Source organism: Chrysemys picta, chromosome 4 (assembly GCF_011386835.1).
Source record: "Chrysemys picta bellii isolate R12L10 chromosome 4, ASM1138683v2, whole genome shotgun sequence".
Taxonomy (NCBI): domain Eukaryota; kingdom Metazoa; phylum Chordata; order Testudines; family Emydidae; genus Chrysemys; species Chrysemys picta.
The window spans coordinates 2,945,186-2,956,177 of NC_088794.1; the positions used below are offsets into that span (position 1 = coordinate 2,945,186).

General features: G+C 67.3%; 1 protein-coding gene across 1 annotated transcript; it reads left to right on the forward strand.

The window, feature by feature from the left end:
• Positions 1-923: 923 nt before the first annotated feature.
• On the forward strand, positions 924-10,766 carry LOC135982840 (kremen protein 2-like). The gene is given in 14 exon segments (XM_065591165.1): positions 924-1,137; positions 4,974-5,042; positions 5,045-5,106; positions 5,108-5,240; positions 5,355-5,392; positions 5,394-5,480; positions 5,603-5,662; positions 5,664-5,757; positions 6,540-6,872; positions 8,109-8,191; positions 8,193-8,247; positions 8,773-8,796; positions 8,799-8,844; positions 10,358-10,766. Coding segments are annotated over 14 exon segments (1,419 nt in total). The 5' UTR covers positions 924-1,073; the 3' UTR covers positions 10,629-10,766.
• The last annotated feature ends 226 nt before the right edge of the window (positions 10,767-10,992 follow it).

Here is a 10,992-nt window from a genome sequence, read left to right on the forward strand (position 1 = left end):
CCCGGGCTCGGAGGGAAGTGGGGTCTAGTGAGTTAGGGGGGGGGCAGGACGCCTGGGTTCTCTCCCCGGGCTCGGAGGGAAGTGCGGTCTAGTGGGTTGGGGGGGGCAGGACGCCTGGGTTCTCTCCCCGGGCTCGGGCCAGGCGGATGGCTGCCGCTCCCAGCCGCCTGGCCGGCATCCCAGGCAGGGCTCGGGTTTCAAGGGCTGCGGGAGATGTGAGGCGGCCTGGGCCCTCCCCGTGGGGGCGGAGGGGGGGAGCTGGGACGTCCCGGGGGGGCGGGGAGACTCCGTGTCCCAGGACCGGGGCTGGAGACGGGCGAATGGAGCAGGCAGAGCCCAGCGGGGAGCTGCGCGCCCCTAGTGCGGGGCATCGGACCCTGCCCGCCCCCTAGCCCGGCACTCGCCACCCCCCGCTCCCCCATCGCGGGGCAGGGCAGGTGGGGCAGGGGCTCCGGAGCGGAGCCGGCGCGGAGACCGTTTCCACGGGGCTCCGGACCAGAACCGGCCTCTCCGCATCCACGGAGCCGGGATCCGAGCCGCGGGGGCTGAACCGGACCGGACCGGACCCAGCACAGGATCCAGTGGGACCCGACCCGCTCAGTGGCTGGGAAACCACAAGGACCCGAGCTCCGATCAGCACGTAGCCCCGGGGCCAGGCTCACCAGGAGTGGGATCCCCGGACGGGATCCACTGGGATCCACTCATGAAAGGATCCACCTGGGACCCGAGCCCACCTTCCCTTCAGCTCCCACCCGGGGCTTGATCCGTCCTGTCACGGGATCCACTGGGACCGCAGCCTGGCCAGGACTCGGGATCCACTGCGATCCTGGATCTCCCAGGACCGGCCCCGGGGGAAAGTAGATCCCACTCCTCCCCCAGCTACGGGATCTGCCCTGGGAATCTGCTTCCTCCCCCCCCTGCACTGACCTGGGAGAGGCTCCCCGGGGGTCACCGGATCTGTTGGGATCCCAGGAGCACTGGATCCACCCTGCCCCCGCCCTGGCGGCCCCATTGGATAAGGGGGCAGATCCTTGCGCTGGCTCCCCCTTCTGGCGGGGCCGCCTGGAGTCGAGATGTTCTGGATTCGTGGATTCCTTCTTCTGGTCCTCCGGAGCTCGGCTGGGCTCCAGGGAGAAGGTGAGTCCCTGCCTCTGAGCCCAGGACTCCTGGGTTCTCTCCCCGGCTCTGGGAGGGGAGTGGGGTCTGGTGGTTAGAGGGGGAGAGGCTGGGAACCAAGACTCCTGGGTTCTGGCTCTGGGAGGGGAGTGGGGTCTGATGGTTAGAGCAGGGTGGGTGGGAGCCAGGACCCCTGGGTTCTGGCTCTGGGAGGGGAGGGGGGTCTGGTGGTTAGAGGGGGGGAGGCTGGGAGCCAGGACTCCTGGGTTCTCTCCCCGGCTCTGGGAGGGGAGTGGGGTCTGGTGGTTAGAGCAGGGTGGGTGGGAGCCAGGACCCCTGGGTTCTTTCCCCAGCTCTAGGAGGGGAGTGGGGGCTGGTGGTTAGAGCAGGGGGGGCTGGGAACCAGGACTCCTGGGTTCTCTCCCTGGAGATCTCTGTGCGTCAGTTCCCATCCAGGGGTTGACCTGGGGGCATAGATGAAGGGCAGGGGGGTAGCGTTACACCCTGCAGGGGGGCATTGGGTGGTGGGGGCCGTAACCCCCAAAGTCCCCGCTCCCCAGAGATCCCCTCCTGCGTGGGCGCCCCCGGAGGAGGAGGAGGGCAGGGCTGGGCAGAGGGCTGTCAGCTGTGGAAGGAGGATCCCCGGCCTGCCAACCTCCCACCAGCCAGAGACCGGCCAATTTCCCCTCCTCCCCACACGGCTGCCAGGCCCCCCAGAGGGGACAGGCCCCAGCCCCCTGAGACAGCCAGCCCCTGCCTTGGGGCCCGACGGGACCAGACAATACAGGCTCTGCAGAGGGTGTAGCCGAGGGCCAAGGCACCATGTGCGGAGCGAAAGAAACAGGCTAAGCAGGGCTGGGTGGGGTCACGACTTGGCAGGCAGATGGGGTAACACACAGTGCTGTGGGGCTGGGAAGGGGGCGCCGTGCTGCAGGGAGCAGGGGAGGGGTGCCCCCCCCCGCTCTCTGTGTGAGTGGCAGCTCCGGCCTGCCGAGTATCCCGAGGGAGTGGGGGCTGCCAGCCCCTGGCGGGGTTTGGGGAGTCCCCACAAATCGATTTGTCAGGCAGCCCAGGCAACGGAAACTCAGACCCCATCCGCCCTGGGGAGAGGGCAGCCCAGGATCCAGGAGATGCCACATTTTATAACCCAGAACCAATGTCTGGAAACAGTGCCCAGTTTGGGGAATCTCTGCTTGGCATAGACCAGAGCTGGCTGCTCTAACCCATTAACTGGGGAGAGAACCCAGGAGTCCTGCCTCCCAGCCCCCCCTGCTTTAACCACGAGCCCCCACTCTCCTCCCAGAGCCAGGGAGAGAACCCAGGAGTCCTGCCTCCCAGCCCCTCCCTGCTCTAACCACTAGACCCCACTCTCCTCCCAGAGCCAGGGAGAGAACCCAGGAGTCCTGCCTCCCAGACCCCCCTGCTCTAACCACTAGACCCCACTCCCCTCCCAGAGCTGGGGATAGAACCCAGGAGTCCTGGCTCCCAGCCCCCGCTCTAACCCACTTGACCTCACTTCCCTCCCAGAGCCAGGGAAGGAACCCAGGAGTCCTGGCTCCCCCTTCCTCTTTTTCCCTCCCCTTCAGGGTGAACCCCATTTCTTACCACTGCCCTGCTCCCTGATGGGAGTTAAGGCTGCAGACAGCTGCCTGGACCAGCTGCCAGGCGCCAGGAAACCTATCGCCTCCTGCGGCAGGCTCCGCGCCCGCCCCACAAAGCCCCTTGTGAGGGATCCGAGCCCCCCACGGCGCCGCCCCCCCAACCACCTGTCCATCATAACGCCGGCTATTTTCATGCATGACAACAGGTGGGAACGGTCCCCAGAGCCCTGTGTCTGCTGTGGAGGCGCTGAAACGGGGAGGTGTGTGTGGGGGGGTCTGGTTACAGGACTGGGGGGGCTGATCCTGCCCCAGAGGGGAGGAGGAATGGGCTAGATGGGCCCCAGTGGGGCATCTCCATCTTTGCTGGGGAATAGACTGTTGATAGAACCCAGGAGTCCTGGCTCCCAGCCCCCCACCTCTCCCTGTTCAAACTCCCTAGACCCTACTCCCCTCCCAGAGCAGAGGACAGAATTCCCAGCTCTGGGAGGGGCGGGAGGCTGGGGGGTCAGAGCGGGGGGGCTGGGAGCCAGGACTCCTGGGTTCTCTCCCCGGCTCTGGGAGGGCAGTGGGGTCTGGTGGGTCAGAGCAGGAGGGGCTGGGAGCCAGGATTCCTGGGTTCTCTCCCCAGCTCTGGGAGGGGAGTGGGGTCTGGTGGGTTAGAGCAGGAGGGGCTGGGAGCCAGGACTCCTGGGTTCTCTCCCCGGCTCTGGGAGGGCAGTGGGGTCTTCTTCACCTTGTGCTCTAAGGGCTGTCATGGCCCCCACATCCTGTTTCCTGTGCTGTTGACGTGGTGTGTGGCAGGGCTGCCCGCCCCCACGCCCTCCCAGACCAGCATCTCTCGGGAAGGGAGGCACTCCAGCTGTTCCAGCAGCAGCTGTCGCAGCCCTTCCAGATGTGGCAGGCCATGAAATGGGCCCGGATCCCTCCCCGCCCTGCCACAGCTCTGCTGTCAGACACCTGCCCTGCTCTAGCCACCAGACCCCACTCCCCTCCCTGAGCCAGAGATGGAACCCAGGAGTCCTGACTCCCCCTGCTCTAGCCACCAGACCCCACTCCCCTCCCTGAGCCAGAGATGGAACCCAGGAGTCCTGGCTCCCCCCTGCTCTAACCACTAGATCCCACTCCCCCCCAGAGCTGGGGAGAGAACCCAGGAGTCCTGGCTCCCAGCCCCCTCTGCTCTAACCATTACCTGGTAATCACCTGCTGTTCATATGCTGATCTACCTGTTCGCTATCAGGACAGGATCATCCAGACTGTCTGTTCTCCCAGCGGAGATGGAGCCAACCCATCGGGGCCTATCTCACCCGGGGCTGGATCCTCCCTGACAAAGCGCTCTGTAATCCGGTCCCGGCACACCTAACTCCGCCACCGCCCCACAGCTAGATGCGTCTTCTGATTCATCTTGGGGCAAGCCGGAGCCCTGAGCCCTGGCTCTCTGCTGGGCAGCATCGTCACGCCCAGTTGTTAATTATAACCCCCCTGGGAAGGCCCCCCCCCAACTTCTCGCGCCTTTGAAGGGCTCCGGCGCTGATGCCAGGTCCTCGGCTGGGTTTTCCAGAAGCGCCGTCCGGAGACGGGAGCATGTCTCCAGCTTGCCCGTCCCTCCACTCCCCAGACCTTTGAGGTGTCCTCTCTGGGATGAACCTCTTCACCGATGGTCCATCCTTCCCTCCAACTTCTAACATCTTTCATCTCAGGGGGAGGGAGAGCTCAGTGGTTTGAGCATTGGCCTGCTAAACCCAGGGTTGTGAGTTCAATCCTTGAGGGGGCCACTTAGGGATCTGGGGCAAAATCAGTACTTGGTTCTGCTAGTGAAGGCAGGGGGCTGGACTTGATGACCTTTCAAGGTCCCTTCCAGTTCTAGGAGATGGGATATCTCCATTAATTTAATCTTCATCTCCTGCTCCATCCCCCCATCTTCCCCATCGTCCATTCTCCATGCAAACCCTCATCTTCCATTGATTTCAAACGTCTTAAAGCCAGAAGGCACCGTCTCATCTGACCTCCCAGATAACCCAGGCAGGAGACGTTCGCCCAGTGACCCCCTGTATTGAACCTATAACGTGTGTATTGACTAAAGTATCATCCACCAGGAAGACCTCCAGTCTTGAGTGGAGTCTGGTGGGTCAGAGCAGGGGGGGCTGAGAGCCAGGACTCCTGGGTTCTCTCCCTAGCTCTGGGAGGAGTGTGGGTAGAGTGGGAGGGCTGGGAGTCAGGACTCCTGGGTTCGCTAACCCCTCTCTCTTTCCTCCCCAGCGCCCTCCGAGTGCTTCACGGTGAACGGCGCCGATTACCGGGGGGCCCAGAACCACACATCCCCTGACGGCCGGGGCAGCCCTGCCTCTACTGGAACCAGACCCAGAAGCACGCCTACAACACGGCCAAGTACCCCCAACGGGGAGTGGGGCCTGGGCAGCCACAACGCCTGCCGGAACCCGGACGGGGATGTCCAGCCCTGGTGCTATGTCCTTGAAACGGAGGAGGGGATCTACTGGAAATACTGTGACATCCCCAGCTGCCACAGTGAGCGGCGGGGGGGCGCCGGGCCCTGCCGTGGTAGGGAGGGAATGGCAGGGGTGCCGGGCTGCAGCGGGGGGGGGGGCTCGTTACACCCTAACCCCGTCTCTCTCCCCTCAGTGCCTGGGTACATCGGCTGCTTCCTGGACTCAGGCAACCCCCCCGGCACTGAGCGGCAGCAGCGGCACCTCCAGCAAACTGACCATCCAAGTCTGCATCCGATACTGCCGGAAGCGAGGGTACAAGGTAACCCCCCCTCCGGCCCTCCCCGAGCCAGCCAGGCCCCTGCCCCGGGGTCGGGTGGCCAGCCGGCGCCCCCTAGAGGGGCGGTGGCCGGGCAGGTGGATGTAACCCTTTGTTCCCTGCAGTTCGCCGGTGTGGAGGCCGGATGCGCCTGCTTCTGTGGCAGCGAGGGGGACCTGCGGTGGGGCCCAGGCCCGTGGGGGCCGTGGATGCGACCAGGTCTGCTTCGGCAAGGCCAGCGAGCTGTGCGGGGGGACGGCCGCATCGGGGGTCTACGACGGTGAGCGGGGTCTGGGGAGGAGGGAGAAGCGGGGGAATCTAGGGAAGATGGGGCTGTGCTGCAGGGAGCGGGGGATCAGTAGGAGGCACTCACCCCTGGCAGCCAGGGCTGGCCCCAGTGCCCCAGTTCCCCAGTGCGGGCGCTAGGGGGCGCTGTGCTGCAGGGAGCGGGGGGATCAGCAGGGGGCGCTCTCCCTGGCGGTCAGGGCTGGCCCCGATGCCCCAGTGCGGCGCTAGGGGGCGCTGTGCTGCAGGGAGCGGCATGGGATCAGCAGGGGGCGCTCTCCCCTGGCGGTCAGGGCTGGCCCCGATGCCCCAGTGCGGCGCTAGGGGGCGCTGTGCTGCAGGGAGCGGGGGATCAGTAGGGGGCGCTCTCCCCTGGCAGTCAGGGCTGGCCCCGATGCCCCAGTGCGGCGCTAGGGGGCGCTGTGCTGCAGGGAGCAGGGGATCAGCAGGGGGCGCTCTCCCTGGTGGTCAGGGCTGGCCCCGATGCCCCAGTGCGCTGTGCTGCAGGGAACGGGGGATCAGCAGGGGGCGCTCTCCCCTGGCGGTCAGGGCTGGCCCCGATGCCCCAGTGCGGCACTAGGGGGCGCTGTGCTGCAGGGAGCGGGGGATCAGCAGGGGGCGCTCTCCCCTGGCGGTCAGGCCTGGCCCCCATGCCCCAGTGCGGCGCTAGGGGGCGCTGTGCTGAAGATCACCATCCTCCCAGATCATTAACCTTTTCTGCACCTCAGCCCGGTTGGCCTCCCCTCCACGGCTCACCCCTGCTCTCCCCCCCTCCAGTGTCTGTGGGAGCCTGCCAGGGGAACTTCAGTGCCCCCTCCGGGGTCATCTACTCCCCGGATTTCCCGGACGACTACGGCCCCGACAGTAATTGTTCCTGGGTCCTGCGCCCGCCGGGCTCCAGCGCCGTGGAGCTCCGCTTCCAGATCTTCGAGATCCGGGACCCCAATGACCGGCTGGAGCTGCGGGATGGGCGCAGCCACCGCCTCCTGGCTCAGTTTGACGGGCATCACCGCCCCGGCCCCGCCCTCCTCCTCCCCACCGACGTCCTCTTCCTCAGCTTCCGCTCCGACCAGCTCCTGCACGCCCAGGGGTTCGCCGTGGCCTACCGGGGTGAGTGGGAGCTGTTCCTACGGGGACCCCTCGCCCGGCGCTGAGATGCGGCCCTCTGGGGTGGGGCGGCTGGGTTCATAAGCTGTAGCCACCTCAGGCTCTTGGATTGGGGGGGGGGGGAGGGCTGCCTTTGAACTCGGATCCTCAGCCCAGGTGCTGTTAATGATGCCCTGGGGGCTGGAGCCGGGGTCTGTAATTAGGCGCTTGAACACCTGCATGGGAAGGGGGGCTGGGGCGCGGATGTCACTGCTTGGCAGCAGGTATGCGGGAAAATTCCCTCCAGGGAATCCCCTCCCGTCTAATCCCCCCGGAGAGCGCCAGGGCGGGGGGCTCCCTAGGGGGCGCTCTCTCCTGGCCGTAAGGGCTGGCCCCGCTGCCTCGGTGCGGTGCTAGGGGGCGCTGTGCGGCAGGGAGTGGGGCAGGGGGGCTCCGTAGGAGGCGCTCTCCCCTCGCAGGGGCTGCTGGTCCCCAGGGTGGTGCTAGGGGGCGCTGTGCGGCAGGGAGTGGGGCAGGGGGCTCCGTAGGAGGCGCTCTCCCCTCGCAGGGGCTGCTGGTCCCCAGGGCGGTGCTAGGGGGCGCTGTGCGGCAGGGTGTGGGGCAGGGGGGCTCCGTAGGAGGCGCTCTCTCCTCGCAGGGGCTGCTGGTCCCCAGGGCGGCGCTAGGGGGCGCTGTGCGGCAGGGTGTGGGGCAGGGGGCTCCGTAGGAAGCGCTCTCCCCTGTGTCCCTACCTGCTGGTCCCCGGGGCGGCGCTAGGGGGCGCTGTGCAGCAGGGAGTGGGGCAGGGGGGCTCCGTAGGAGGCGCTCTCCCCTCGCAGGGACTGCTGGTCCCCGGGCGGCGCTAGGGGGCGCTGTGCGGCAGGGTGTGAGGCAGGGGGGCTCCGTAGGAAGCGCTCTCCCCTGGTGTCCCTACCTGCTGGCCCCCGGGGCGGCGCTAGGGGGCGCTGTGCGGCAGGGAGTGGGGCAGGGGGGCTCCGTAGGAGGCGCTCTCTCCCCTCGCAGGGGCTGCTGGTCCCCGGGGCGGCGCTAGGGGGCGCTGTGCGGCAGGGAGTGGGGCAGGGGGGCTCCGTAGGAGGTGCTCTCCCCTCACAGGGACTGCTGGTCCCCGGGGCGGCGCTAGGGGGCGCTGTGCGGCAGGGTGTGGGGCAGGGGGGCTCCGCAGGAGGCGCTCTCCCCTCACAGGGGCTGCTGGTCCCCGGGGCGGCGCTAGGGGGCTCACGGCTGCCTCTCTCTGTCCAGGGGTGAAGGGCCCCGTGTTGGAGACCTCCGAGGGTGACTCCCAGACGTTGCCCAGTGACCTGCTGCATCCAGCCTTCACGGACCCAAGTCAACTCCAGCTGGACCCGCAGCGCCGACGACATGGCCATCGGGGCAGGAGGTGGGGAATGGGACCCGGGTCTCTCCCCTCCAGGGGCGCCAGCTCCCATCCCGCCCCAGGGCTGGAGACTGACTGGCTCAGGGGGGCAGGGAATGGGGCGGGGGCCTTTCCCCTCCAGGGGGCGCTGGCTCCGATCCAGCCCCAATTTCGGGGACTGGCTGGCTCTGGGGCAGGAAATGGGGCAGGGGCCTCTCCCCTCCAGGGGGCGCTGGCTCCGATCCAGCCCCACAATTTCGGGGACTGGCTGGCTCTGGGGGCAGGAAATGGGCGGGGGCCTCTCCCCTCCAGGGGGCGCTGGCTCCAATCCGGCCCCAGGGTCGGGGACTGGCTGGCTCTGGGGGCAGGGGAATGGGACACAGGGCCCCTCCCCTCCACTGACCCCTATTCCGGCCCTGCTGCACTTCCATACCCTGCCAAGGGTCTCCCCCACCAGCTAGCATTCAACTGCCCGTACTCACAAACACTGTGCTTTGTCAGCCATTTTTGTAGGTCCTACATAATCTCTACCTGTTCCTTCACTCCCAGGCTGGATGATGTACACAGCTTCAGGGCCTTCCTCCTCATGCTCCTCATCATCTCATACCACCTGCGGAAGAGGTGAGATCCTGGGACGGGCATGGTGGGTTAGAGCAGGGGGGACTGGGAGCCAGGACTCCTGGGTTCTCTCCCCGGCTCTGGGAGCGAAGTGGGGGTTGGTGGGTTAGAGCAGGGGGGACTGGGAGCCAGGACTCCTGGGTTCTCTCCCCGGCTCTGGGAGGGGAGTGGGGCTGGTGGGTAGAGTAGGGGGACTGGGAGCCAGGACTCCTAGGTTCTCTCCCCGGCTCTGGGAGGGGAGTGGGGGGCTGGTGGGTTAGAGCAGGAGGGCTGGGCACCGGGACACCTGGGTTCTCTCCCGGCTCTGGGAGGGGAGTGGGGTCTAGTGGGTTAGAGCAGGAGGGCTGGGCACGGGACGCCTGGGTTCTGTCCCTGGCTCTGGGAGGGGAGTGGGGTCTAGTGGTTAGAGCAGTAGGGCTGGGCACCGGGACACCTGGGTTCTGTCCCTGGCTCTGGGAGGGGAGTGGGGGCTGGTGGTTAGAGCATGGGGGCTGGGCACCAGGACTCCTAGGTCTCTCTCTCTCTCGGCTCTGGGAGGGAGTGGGGTCTAGTGGTTAGAGCATGGGGGGCTGGGCACCAGGACGCCTGGGTTCTGTCCCTGGCTCTGGGAGGGGAGTGGGGGCTGGTGGTTAGAGCATGGGGGGGCTGAGCACCGGGACGCCTGGGTTCTCTCCCGGCTCTGGGAGGGGAGTGGGGCTGGTGGGTAGAGTAGGGGGGCTGGGTGCCAGGACTCCTGGGTTCTCTCCCGGCTCTGGGAGGGGAGTGGGGCTGGTGGGTAGAGCATGGGGGGCTGGCACCAGGACGCCTGGGTTCTCTCCCGGCTGTGGGAGGGGAGTGGGGGCTGGTGGGTTAGAGCATGGGGGGCTGAGCAGCGGGACGCCTGGGTTCTCTCCCGGCTGTGGGAGGGGAGTGGGGGCTGGTGGTTAGAGCATGGGGGGCTGGGCACCAGGACTCCTGGGTTCTCTCCCGGCTCTGGGAGGGGAGTGGGGCTGGTGGTTAGAACAGGGGGGGCTGGGCACCAGGACGCCTGGGTTCTCTCCCGGCTCTGGGAGGGGAGTGGGGCTGGGTGGTTAGAGCACGGGGGCTGGGCACCGGGACGCCTGGGTTCTCTCCCGGCTCTGGGAGGGGAGTGGGGGCTGGTGGGTTAGAGCAGTAGGGCTGGGCACCGGGACGCCTGGGTTCTCTCCCTGGCTCTGGGAGGGGAGTGGGACTTGTGGGTAGAGTAGGAGGACTGGGAGCCAGGACTCCTGGGTTCTCTCCCGGCTCTGGGAGGGGAGTGGGGCCTGGTGGTTAGAACAGGGGGGCTGGGCACCGGACGCCTGGGTTCTCTCCCCGGCTCTGGGAGGGGAGTGGGGCTGGTGGTTAGAGCATGGGGGGCTGGGCACCGGGACGCCTGGGTTCTCTCCCTGGCTCTGGGAGGGGAGGGAGTGGGGCTAGTGCTTGCTGCACTGCTCCCTAGTGGCAGCCGCCAGCACTGCAGCACCCTGTCCCACCTGCGCCCGGTCTCTCTCCGCAGGACCTGCCTGTTTGTGCAGAAGAAGAGCGGGGGGCTGCCCGGCTCCTTCTCCTCCGCTGCGGGCCCTCGGTGCCGATGCCAGTGCCTGGGCGGGGAGGCCTGGGCTGTGGCCTATCGGCACACGGGGGTGCTGATCTGCTCCCGCCACCCCCGTCCGCTCCCCGGCTCCGACGACGAGACTGTGTCCGACTGCACCTGCCTGTGTCACAGCTACGAGAACCTGGCGCCCAGCAGCCAGTCCTCCCTCAAGTCGCTCCTGTCCCCCAGCTGAGCTGGGTGGGCGGGCGGACCCCCGCAGGACTCCCCTCCAGAGCCGGGGGCAACCGCAGAACCACTGCTTCGGAGGAGAGCTGGGGGGACCCCGGAAACGAGCATTCGTGCCCCCAGTGTCTGCTGCCCCCTGCAGCCCCCAACTCACAGATACTCCAGAACTGGGGGTTCATGCCCCTCCCACTGTCTGCTGCCCCCTGCTGTCCGTGAGCCCACAGAGAGACCCCCAGAAATGGGGATCACAATCCCCAGCGTCTCATGCTGCCTGGAGCTCCGCTGCCCTACGAATGGACCCCGCCCCCAAAATGGGGTGTCTGCTTCAGGGTCTGAAACAACCACTGCCTCGCCATACCACCGAGACGGCA